The sequence below is a fragment of the Canis lupus genome, chromosome 14 (assembly GCF_003254725.2).
Source record: "Canis lupus dingo isolate Sandy chromosome 14, ASM325472v2, whole genome shotgun sequence".
NCBI classification, from domain to species: Eukaryota; Metazoa; Chordata; class Mammalia; order Carnivora; family Canidae; genus Canis; species Canis lupus.
In genome coordinates, this window is record NC_064256.1 from 4,222,139 (window position 1) to 4,234,902 (window position 12,764).

A 12,764-nucleotide genomic window follows, 5' to 3' on the forward strand; every position below is an offset into this window, starting at 1 on the left:
ATATAGGAATGAGTGCAAGTGTGGGTGCAGAGCATGTCCAAGATCAAGAGCAGCATGAGCAAAGACGTGAAGAAGGGATGTGTTGTATGGATCAAACTCTGAAAGCAGTTTGGTCAAGCTACAGCAATGTGGGGAATGAAGCCTAAGAGTAGGTGGAAACCTGATCCAGAAGGACTGCCTGTTGACCTTGCATTTTATGTAGAAAGCGGTAGGGAGAGATTTGGTCTTAGATTTACGTATTAGAAAGAATGTTTTGGAAGGTAAGAGGAGAGGGCAAAAACCAAGACATTAGTTTAGAGGTCATTGCCTGATTCCAGGATAAAAGTGATTATGAATTAATGTAATGACAGTGAATATGGTGAAAGAGGACCAGACCACACATTATCTCGAACTCAGTGACTGACTGGAGTGGGCATGGGTGAGAGAAATTGAGGCTCTTGGGTTTCTGATTTGGTAGACTGGGCTAAAGATTATTGGCACCATTCACCTGGTTTAGGTATAGGCTTGGTTGAGAGTGTTACAGTGTCCGGATAGGCTCATGGTGGTATCACTGGTATCAACTATTGGAACTAATTTCATAGAAATCATTTTTAGAAATGTTTTTTCTATGCTTGAAACATTTATATCATATTTAATGTTTTATATACTCTTTAGCCTTGATCTTCATTCTGATTGAAGACCATTTGTCTCACTCACCTGTTTTTGTTTCAGGCGGTATGAGTTTCATCCTGTCTGTGCTGATCTGCAGGCCAAAATTCTCCAGTGTTACCGACAGAACACCCAGCAGACCCTCAGCTGCTCTGCTCTGGCCAACCAGTACATGCACTGTGTCAATCAGGCCAAACAGGTGGGTGTGAGCCAAGTTCATTGAGGCACCAGAAGGAAGCAAGCCCAGCATCATGGGCACTGATAAGGACTGAATAGGCTAATGTGTATGGAAGAGCTTTGTAAACCAAACTAGTCATCACCATCAAGAATTGCCATAACAACTAACAAGATTCGTTAGTGATCGACTTCCATCCAGGTGGTTGGGAGAAAAGTCTACATTCTCCTTGTGTTTAACTCATTTCATTTACTTGCAGGAAAGAAAAAGATTCTTACTAAAACAATACTTTTCCTGGTTGTTTTGAACTTTTGTCTTTTATGATAATTGTGTCTCAAGGTCTCAAGGTTATTTATTCATGAGAGACACACACAGAGAGAGAGAAGCAGGCTCCATGCAGGGAGCCCGATGTGGGACTCGATCCTGGGACTCTAGGATCACGCCCTGGGCCGAAGGCAGGCGCTCAACCACTGAGCCATCCAGGCGTCCTGAAGCTCATTCTTTATAATCTTTTCCTGTATATTAATGGAGAAGAGCTGAAGAGATGGTTGGGATTGTGGGTGTGTTCTCTAATTCATGTGCTTTAGAAAGCTAATGATAAACCCTGACGCAAATTTTCAATTCTGGCAGATCACCTAATTGCCCATCATTTAACTGATTTAGCAGTTGGATATAGGTTGTTCTGACAGAAATTGTCGGAAACCTTGATTCCTTCTGCTGACAAACTCCCCAGAGTTGGCCTTCTGACCCAACTAAATGTAGTGTTTGAGTAACACAGCATGGCTTTCTGTAGTCTAATTTGCTGTAGTTTTAATAAAACCACTTAGTGTAAATTTCTAACACTATAAATTTCTGATATTTGTGGGAGGGTTGGTATTGTCTGGGTAGCTGGAAAGTAACATCAACACTAGTAGAAAAAAATATATAACCAAGATTTATTAAAAAAAAAAAAAAAAAAAGCCTGTATTTTCTTTAAAAGCCTACTGGCTTGAGGCTTTCTTCTGTTTCTTGCTTGTAGCTCCAACTGTGTAACTCCTACTAGCATGCCAGTGATTCTTTTCTTTAAAGGTCTTTGGTAGAAGTAATGTTGCTCATGTTAAGTTAGTACATTTTATTTGTCAAAGACAACCTCTGATATGTTCTTAACAAGCCCCAATCTTTAGTACTAACTGAAGCCCCTGGGACCTGCAAGCTGATTCATGGATTTTTCTAACTTAATATTAGTGCCATATTGGGGTGGAGGTAGTAGTCAGTGCAAAGAATGGCTGTGACAACGTGTATGTTTCTGTGCTGGTATCTAACATGCCTATTTGCACAGTGTGATATGTAACATTACTGAAGTGGCAACTGCAAGGGTGCATGGAGTTTTGACTCCACCCTGTCTATCTGGGTTGTGTTGAATTGTCTGCATCTAGTGCCATGCGATCAATGGGATATATTTATACAATAAAACACAAGTTACTCTGTGACAACATCAAATATGCCACACAGTGCAGTGGGGAGTTCAAATTGGGCAGATCTGGGTATGCACTGAAGATTTGTCTTTTACTAACTCTGTGACCTCGGGCATTGATTTTTCTTGTCTGTGAATTGAGGTGATGTTATCCCCAGTGTCATGGGGATTACATTTATATAAAGTATTTGGTACATCTTAATTTTTCCTTCTTTTCCTCAGCTGTGTTATTTCATGTTGAAACCACTAAACAGATCATCCTGGAGCACCAGATTATTACTGGTGATTCCAAAATAGGCCCCCTCACCCCCATCTGCAACATAATTTAATGTTCTTTCCAGCAAGTGTGTTTTGAGGTACCTGTTTTCACGACCCTTCTATTCAAATATCAGGGAGTTATAGCACCAGGTAATAATACAAAGATAGCTGTCCACAAAATATTTTTATCCTAAGATGGGCAACATTGTAATAGGCAAGAAAACAAGAAGCAATAATACCTTGTATTTCTATAGTACTTTAGATTTCCAGGTGATTTCACATCCATTCTTTTGCCTGTTTTTATGACAACCTGAGATGTAAATAGAGATGGTTTTATTTTCGCTGTTTTCCAGTTGAGAGAATTGAAACCCAGGGCATTCGTGACAGTCAATGTAACAACGAGACCAAGATATACCCTACCATAAAAACAAAACAAAAAAAAAATTTTAAATGGTGTTTGGTTTTTGTTTTAGATATGAGACGGGATGTCCATGATACAGAATATAGAATATATACATAATACAGAAATAAGGCGATGAGAGAAAATGTCAACGATGATCATGAAGTGTAGAGAAAAACATGAAAATACATGAATATCAAATTAAGTCATAGTAGAGACTGAAGGTCACAAATAGGGAGGTGGGATTACTAAGGCCACGCAGAAAGGTACCCTATTTTAAGACCACACCAAGATGCCCACAGGGGGTTGAGAGCATCATTTCTGCTGGAGGTCCCCAACTTTTCTTCTAATGCCCGTTTCCAGTTTTCTCAAGTTGGCCTAACCTTGTGACCCCCAACTCTGCCCATTGTTATTAGAAGGAGCCTCAGCAGTATAGTAGTCCTGAGCATCAGTTGTAGTGGATCCTGACCAGTCAGTTCCCCTTTCTTGTGTTCCCTTGTTAAACCCAAAGAACCACCTAGACATGCTAATGTGGAAAATGGTCAACATGACAGCAACCCATTAGGTGTACTGTCATTTCCGGTATACTGCAAGAGTTTTCCCCTTGGAAGAACTCCAAGAACCAAATCCACTCCACTTTTAAATGACTCATAAGATTGGGCTTTCACTGGTTCCCTTGAGACACTGTACTGTAGACTAATAGATTTTACTGATTGGAAAATTTCCGGATATTCCTGTCTTCATCCATTTACTCACATCAATCTTTCTTCAGCTATTCTTAAACAATTCTTCATGGGTTGAGACATTGAGACTGTTACTTCCAGTATATTAAGTTATGTGTTCTTCATCAGGATAAAGAGATAATAAATTGCTGTAATTATTATTTCTAAGACGTAAAAGCTACTGGCTAGCTGTATGAGGTACAGCTTTTAAAAATGTAGGAAGACATCAATTGATAGACTGTTATTTCTCATATCTGCCTAGCTTCATAGCTCTCTATAAACAGATTAAATTACCTGTTCTTGCCACTATAACCTGATTTCTGTTCAATCTTGATTCACCTACCTTACAGGAGACTACAGAAGGTGGGAGAGAAATGGGAAGCTGGTGGTATTTGCCACCAGTGGACCAAAATGTACCCAAGTTCTTTTTATCAAAAGGTGGGAGGGAGGATAGTAAAGGGACCTCTCTCAGATCTACATTGCTCTGTTCCCTGGACACCCCACTGTCCTGATATTTTCTGGCAACATCTGGCTGCTTGGGGTGTAGCCTTCTTAGGGGGCATTTCAAAGCATTCCAACTCTTGTCCCGGCCCTGCTGCTGACAGAATGGTACAGAAGTTGGCCGGACTCTGAGCAAACATTACGTGTTCCCTGGAAGGTAGAGTTCATGGGAAATACTGTAGCTGACATTCTAATCTAGCCATGGTGACCTGGGCTTCAGTTTTCTCTTTGCCAAATTATGGGTTTGAACTAGGTGATTCATGAGGTCCTTCCAGCCGTGATGCTGTGGGACTCATTCTACTTCCATTCAGGAGAGCAAGAGTTTTCTTTCTTTCTTTCTTTCTTTTTTTTTTTTTTTTTTTAAGGTTTTATTTATTCATGAGGGATACAGAGAGAGAGATTACAGGCAGAGGGAGAAACCAGCTCCCCATGCGGGACTCGATCCCGGGATCCCGGGATCCCAGGATCACACCCTGAGCCAAAGGCAGATGCTCAAACGCTGAGCCACCCAGGTATCCCAGGAGAGCAAGTTTGTGTGCACAGGAGCACACGTTTATGAGCACATTTCAGGCCAGGACATGTCTGTTTGGTATAGGCAGCACCCCAGCTTTGAGGACCTCCAGCACTAGTACCTCTGCCTTTTAGGTTGTTCTCTCAACGTTCAACTTTGCACTTCTGGTTTTCTGCATGTTGCCCAGCCTCCTACGGCTGTATGCCCTTTCCTTGAAGCTGATGCTTCTGACAGCCTCAGGGAAGCCAAAGTGGCGGAATAAACTAGGAGAGGGTAAGAACAGTTTCTCCAAAGGCAATGTACTGAGAAACAGCCCTGTTTGGCAGAAAGTAGCCTGCCTGCTAATAAAGTCCATTAGAAAATGTAGGCTGTCTGCCTCTCGTCTGCTCTGGGCTGCCCTGTTCTGCAGTGGCTTTCACCTATCCATTGTGGATCTTGCGTGGCAAGGGAGTGTGGAGACAGAGCAGGACGCCAGATCAGAAGAACTAAGGAAAGCCCAGGACTTAAAACACCAGCCAGACCCAGGAGATTCCAAAGGACAGAGGTCAGTGTGAACCTGGAGTCAGATAAAGGAGGCCACTGAGGAGAAGATAAACTGCCACAGAAGTTTAAATCAACAAGTGGGCAGTGGGTCATTAGCCAAGTAAGCAGCTCAGTTGAAGGAAGGATCAAAATGAGGGCATCTTATAAGCAAGGCAGTGCTCACCTTGGTCCTATGTTCCCTCCTGGCATCATTGGGGACGTCAGAAAGTCACCTGGCAGTAGTAGTGAATGAGGCTACATCTTAATATGAAGTTCCTTCAGCCCAATGTGTTAGGGTACTCTGTCCTCTATTTCCAAAATGTAAATGACACCTCCAATCTATGGGTAGCCTCCAAAATAGAAAACCTTAAGATCGGGGCATATGGAGGGATGTACCATGGCAGGAGGTGTCAGCCTTCTTAAGGACATTGTATTTTATCTCCCCCGTGACTTGGGTTTGTGTTGGACCAGGGCTCAAATACTTCCCTCTGTGTGAAGAAGGCCTAAAAACAAAGTAATCGCTGTCACTCTAGAAATAAGGGTTCATGAAAGAAAAACCCAGTGCCAGAGCAAGGTGTATTTTATCATTGTTTTCAGATGAATTATAGAGTGCATCCAAATGATTTAGTAGAGTCATAGGCTTTTAGAGCAAGACAGATTTTAGAGATCATGTGACCTAATCCTGTCTTTTCACCTGGAAAAAAATTGCACTCACAGAGTGTCAGTGACCTATATACAGGGCAGATTCCAGACCAAAATAGCCTACTCCTGATGACCCAGACATCCGAACTCTCAACAAGTAACTGTGTACACGAGTTGGACAAGCATAGCTCTAGAGCCCATTGACCTAAACTGAATTAGAGGTCTACGATCTTTCAGAGGCCCTGCTAAGTCTCTGTTTTCTCTCTTTTGGGAGTTGAGGATTGGCCACTCCCTGTCACTGCTTGTCTGGTCTGAGCCATGTGGGAGTTGAGGATTGGCCACTCCCTGTCACTGCTTGTCCGGTCTGAGCCATGTGGTAGATATATGAGCAGACCGACCCTGGAAACTTGTTCCTAGTTCAGCCTCAAGAACAAATTGGAAGAGGTCTTAGAGCGCAGGAGCCCCTTAGAAAGAAGTCAGTCTCCCCTCCCGTTGCCTCCTTTGAAACTGTAGGTACCCCTGGGTGCAGAGATGCACCTGGTTTGCATGGGCAGGAGGGAAGGAAAGAGGCTCTGAACCAATGTCACATGGTCCCCTGGCTCCAGTAACCCTGCTCCCCTCTCCTGACCCACCACAGGGGCCCCTCTCTTTATGTGCTTGCTTCTTATGTCCACAGATGCCTACTCTCAGGGAACACAAAGATAAATCAAGGTTAGTTTTCTGGGAAGACCCATGGGAGCATGTTTTTATCATGTTCGAAGGCCTCTTTATCATCATCACCTAATGACATTTATTAATCGCCCAGCTGGGCTGCTCACACTCCAGCTGACACATGGGTGTTCCACAATAGGTGTTCTCATCCTGCAGTGGGGTGGCCCTTTGGAGTTGGAGTCACAACATAGCAAACAGAATCCCAAACTTTACATGTGTTATCCCCAGTCTCTTCTATCATAGGAATGCTTCTCAAAGTAATAGTCTAAGAGTAATAGTCGTTCTACGGCATTTTCTTTCCTTTTTTTTTTAAATTTGGGTTTAATAGAAGAAATATCATGATAATAGACTCCTTTTTCTTAATAGGCGTTTCTTTTCTAGTGCTTATCCTTCAAGAGTTAGAACTGCAATATGTTTGTGTTTTGTCTGTTATTGCGGCAAGTTGTGTAAACAGTTAATTACTCGTAACTTAATTTGAATATTACACAGAGCATTTGTCAGAGAAGGTATGAAACCAGATCCAGGCATTAAGCAGGAAGAATAAAGAATGTCACTGGCTGTTGAGGGGAGAGCAGAGAGTGAGGACACAGGGAGTTATTAGCTAATGAGATTTTCAGGTGGTCAGGAGTAGTGATTGGTGTGCAGGCAAAGCCCATCTCTGCTCCTCACAAATTGAATTTATTGATGACTTTGGCTTCTATCTCACCGTTTCCTCGTGGTGTCTTCACCAACTCCCTCATCATTTACTCCCCACTTTTCATGTCCCTCCTTGGGAAAACCTCAGGTGTACCCAGACACGTTCTCATTTTAGTGCTTCCTCATAAACCCTCCTGCTTCCATACCCCGCTTCATTAGGGCTTTCAAATCTTGGTGAGATGCCAGGGGAGCTCAGAGACAAGCACTCTGAATAGTATCTTAAAAAAAAAAAAAAGTATATTTTTATGCTCTTCATGCTGATTGTTTAGCAATCCAGGGTTGCCATAATTCTTCTTAAATATATTGAGACATCCAGTAGCTGACACATTGCTATGATAGTCAACCCCTTCAAGAAAGCTATAATTCGAAAATCAGTTGATGAGATTACTGTGTAGCAAAAATATTTGAGGAAAACAGTTAAGATCATTTTAATAAATGGAAACGACAGGCAATCTCTGGTCTCCAGAGGCACTGCTCTTGTGTGACGAGTGTGAGCCGCCAGTTGTTCCCTCCTTGGTGGCTGGAATCAGGAAGAGACTTGGGGGCAGAGCAGTATTGGTGCCTGAGCCATTCTCTCCTCTCCGTAATTTACCCTGCTGTTTATAGAAGGAGTTTCTGCAGGCCCGTGTACGTGAATGATGAGCAAATGCAAGGAATTTCTTTCTCCACATTAAGATTAAGTGTTAGCAGTTCCTTAAATGAAGGAAGCAATTTTTTATAACTTGCAAATCTTCTCCCTGATTCTTCGGGGAATTTCCTATGTTAATTTATGCAGTGTTAAATTTATGCAGTGTTGAAATTCAGCCCAACAGCAGCGACTTACAGAGCCCATACAGAGATTGTGGGAGAACCTGTAAGGTGACACTAAGTGACACAGACCTTTTCAAGCCTCAGAATCCCTCCAGCCAGAGTTCCTAAGACCTGGGTTTTGAGCAGGTTTTATTGCATAGTTAGGATATGGTGATAATAGAGTATTTGCCAGTCTATTTTTTTTTTAAATTTCAACTTGACGTTTTATTTATTAACGTCTTTGACCGAAATGAGGAGGTTTTGTATCACCTCTGCCACCCTTTGTTGGCAGCTAGGTGCAGTTTACAACATGTGTATAGCCTGGCCCCAGAGCCTTCCCTCGTTCCTTGTATCTTCAAGGAGCCACCTGTGAATTAGTGGAACTGTTGTGCTATCTTTGAAATTTAGAATTTTAATACATGTAGCAGGCTATTCTGTGAATGTAGTGATTTCTCTGTGTTTTAGATTTGCTCAAAAGTGTTCCATTACTCTTTTTGTTAGACTGGCCCGCTGATCTTCAAACCAGCCAGGGCCAGGCACATAATAGATTCAAGTTCCCATTGGTTTGTTGAAGAAAGTAGTGAGTGTGTAACTCCCAAAATGCTAAATGGCATCGCTCTTAAGCTGATAATTTTCTTCAGTAACTAACTAAATGCCTTTAGATGCACTCAGTATAAATCTACTCTATACTGACTTCCATTTTGTATTAACCTAGACTGTTGTGGTGAGGTTGTCTATATATCTGGAATTCATAGTTTCCTGTCCAAATAACTGGACACACAGTTGTCATCTCACACAGATCAAGCCACAAGAGGATAAATGAGATGCTGTGATACTGGGACATTGTCTGGTCTGACTCTTACATCATAGGTGCTCAATTTTTAATTTTTCCAACAAATACAGAGCTTATGTGAATGATGGGTTTGAGAGAAATCGCACATTGTGGTGGTGTTTTTTTTTTTTTTTTTAATTCAATTAATTAACATACAGTGTATTATTAGTTTCAGAGGTAGAGGTCAGTATTCATCAGTCTTGTATACCACCCAGTGCTTATCACATCACGTGCCCTCCTTAATACCCATCACCTAGTTACCACATTCCCCCACCTCCCTGCCCTCCAGCAGCCCTCAGTTTGTTTCCTGTGAGTAAGAGTCTCTTATGGTTTGTCTCACTTTCTGAGTTCATCTTTGTTTTATTTTTTCCTCCCTTCCCCTATGCTCCTTTGTTTTGCTTATTAAATTCTACATATGAATGAGATCATACGATAATTGTCTTTCTCTGATTTATTTCACTGAGCATAATGCCCTCTAGTTCCATCCACATCATTGCAAGTGGAAAGATTTTTTTTTCTTTTTGTTTTTTTTGTTTTGTTTTGTTTTTTGGTGGCTGAGTAGTGGTCCATTATAAGACAATTCTGCTGAGCAAAGTCTTCTGCTTTATCTGTTTTGTCTTTCCTGTTTTCTCTGGATGCATCTGGCTTTTCTAATTGACTTCCTCCTTGAATGTATTTTGTGACCATTTCTATATGTGTTCTCTCTAAACTAGTTTGCCTACTTTTGGATCTGGTCTTTTGTGCCCTATAGACTTCTTAGCAACTTATAATCATGGCTAAGTCAGGATAATCTACCATCCTGTACTTTTGTGACTAGCACACTCTCTTATTTGTCCTTCCACTCTTTCTGTTCTGCCCTGTTATTTCAATCATTTCTCTTCATCTTCAGTTTTATCTCTAAAGACTGTTAACATCTCTTCTCAAGCAACTTTCCTCTAGACATTTCCATCTGGAATTTCTTACAAACTCCAAATTTAAGTCTTTTTTCTCATTTCCAGGCTGGCTCCTCCCACTGACTTTTCCATTTCTCTTGGTGATGCCATCATCCTCGCTTCCCAGTCACAAGGATCACCATAACTTAGGTCTCACCACTGTTTTTCTATCCATGTCTTTTATGGCTCTATTTCTCATTTCCACCCTGATTCCTGCTCTGCCCCTGCCCTGGTCTTCTTACTTCCAGATTCTCATCTCTTGGATCCATTATGCCAAGGATGTCAGGATAGCCCTCTAAATGACATTTTCCTATTTAAGGACATGTGGTGGATTCCCAGGTTTTTTTCCAGAAGCCAACAGAAAGTAGCTCGGCCAAGCTCTCACTCTGGTGACTCTTTTGACACTCTTTTCTTTGGTACATTCCTAGTGTATACCCTTTTGTCTCGCTAGGCTAGTCTTTTCCTCCACTCTCCATACATACTGGGCATGCTCCTCCCTCCAAATCCTTGCCGCTGCTTCCTTTCCTCACCCCCCCCAACCTACTCCTGGTCCTTCTTCCTAGATTCTGCAAGACTCAGAGAGATGCTGCTCTCTGAGGGCATCCTATTAGAAGCCTATTAGATCCTATTAGAAGATCCTATTAGAAGCCTCCTCTGAGCACTCCAGTTCTAGAGAGTTCTCTTCCCCTGAACAAGTTAGAACCACTCCTCTTTTGAATTACTACTTTCCTGGAAAGATACCCAAGAAACTAAGAAATAGGAAAGAGAGAAAAAAATTACTTTTTCCTCTGTATTCTCTGGTTTATCTTAAATTTTATCCTACGTGTATGTATTACTTATTTCAGTAAAATCAATTTTTAGCATATATTTAGCCAGTATATATTTTTAAATAGCTAATTATTACAGTATATTATATCTTAACTTGCGATGGGCGTGTGTATTGGTTTCCCCACAGCACCTCACTCAGTGCAGTGATGATCTAGTAGGAGCTCAGTTAAGAGCTGAGTGAATAAATGGCTAGAGTGATGAGGGCTGTAGGGAAGAAGGTGTAAACAGATGAATCACAGACAACCTTGGGCCTGACACAGCCTCCTTCCTCTTCTGCATTATTTTAAAACTAAAGGGGAAAGTATCACTTTTGTCTTTTAAAGATTCCTAAGAATTGAGGCAGTATATCCCCTGCCCTGGCTAAATATAGAGTTTTAATCTGATAGTTGAATTCTTTCTGTGTACCACCCCCTACCCCATTCACAAAAATAAAAAACTAAATAGGATCTAGGGGCCATTTTGGCAATTTGAAAATAGATACTCACCTTTGTAGCTCTGTCCAGCCCAACAAGCTCATGAACATCTGCCTTCTGGCCTAGAATGGGCAGAGGTTTCTGGGAGAGATTCTGCCCTCTTGGAGCCTTTCACGTTTAATCACTACTTCATGCCTCCCCCCACCCCTTTTGCCTTGACAGTAGCTTCACCCCAGTCCCTGTGGCCACCAGAAATACTCCCACGTGTTTCCAAATGCCCCTGGTAGTGAGACAACACACATGTCCACACCCCCCTACAATCCATGCCATGTTCACTCTTGAGTCAGCTTAGTATGGTGGGGGGGGTGGAGTCATTTGGAAATTATACATCATTAAACGGTGGTATTCATTAAAGGTAATAGTATTTTGAGACCAAGAAGCATACGCCTTGTTTTATGTGGTTTTGAGTAGATCTTGAAAAGTAATACAAATAGTACTAAACAGTTATTGTCATTTTTTGGGATTCCCTTCTGCTGGTAAAACTCATGTTTTCTATTTCTCTTGCAGAGCATGCTTGAGAAGGGAGGATAAAGTCAACTTTTAGAACAAGCAAAACTCCTCAACGTTAATTCCAGAGGTGGAACATTTTTTTTTCCTAGTAAGAAAGTAACCCATTTAAGGAGAAAACGATTAAAGAGAAGCACCAGAGAGCAGATTCAGCCGAAGCATATCCCAGTTTGATCAACTGCAGTTTGAAAAGCCGAGGCCTAGATCAGGGATCAACAAACAAGGACACACTGCAGTGTCAGTCAGCCCTGTTCGTGACAATTAAAAGAGAAAGGCAGCCCTCTCCACCTTTTTAACTTTCTATTCAGCTTGCTCTTCTTACCAGGCTCCACAGTTGGGTAAACCCTCACTCCAGCAAAGCTGGGTTTGGGGCTTGGGATGGGGGCTAGGGTCCTTGGAGTGGGGAGGGGAGGGCACTATACCTCCATCTCAGCCCAGAAATGCTGGGTACAATCATCTAGGCTCTGGCATGTTGGTTTTTTCTTTTTCTTTTCTCCCTTGACTATAGAAGAGCTACTTCATTTTAACTTATTATGGTGATCATGTACGTAAGACAAAAAGGAGAGAAAAATGTACCTCTTTTACTGGAATAATGTTTATGATTACAAGTGAAATAAGGCATTTTTTATCAACATAAAGGCAACCTTGGCTTATACAACCTCTTCTCGATTATGAATACTGACATCTTTACTGCACTCACTATCAATAATAAATATATTTTCCAAAGAAGACTGGCATTGCAGCCCGGGGCTCCGTGTATTCCTTTCGTTGGGCTAGATGGTTATGCATATGGGAATTGAGTTGATTTGTATTGCTATTAATTTGCATCTGTGCTGTACCTTTCCTCTAAAAAGCTCCAAAGCACTTTGCAGAGCCTCAGACAGGCAACTCACCTCTCAGCCTGATAGGATTCAGTAAGATCTTTACAAATTGCATGAACCTTCCTGTCTTTGGGATGACTTAGTCACCCTGCCTGGGGCAGAAACTAGATTAGATAAGCTTGGTTGGGAACATCTGACCCTGCAATATTATGTTAAATGTTAAAAAAAAACCCAAGCAAAACAAAACAAAAAACCTTGCAGTTTTTGCTCTTTGCAATTTCATTGAAATTTCTTGATTATCATTTATTTTTCTACCAAAGGATTGGTGCTTCAACCCTGGATT

General features: G+C 41.6%; 1 protein-coding gene across 3 annotated transcripts in view; it reads left to right on the forward strand.

Annotated features, from left to right (window-relative positions):
- Nucleotides 1-12,329, forward strand: part of CHCHD3 (coiled-coil-helix-coiled-coil-helix domain containing 3) — a 277,972-nt gene extending 265,643 nt beyond the window's left edge. For 2 of the 3 annotated variants that reach the window (XM_025471692.3, XM_025471691.3), the window contains 2 exons: nt 712-847; nt 11,601-12,329. In XM_025471692.3, coding sequence (XP_025327477.1) covers nt 712-847; nt 11,601-11,624 — 160 coding nt within the window. In that variant the 3' untranslated portion in view covers nt 11,625-12,329. Of the gene's footprint in view, nt 1-711; nt 848-11,600 lie in introns of those variants that run through there. The other variant, XR_003145765.3, reaches the window with a different exon arrangement.
- The last annotated feature ends 435 nt before the right edge of the window (nt 12,330-12,764 follow it).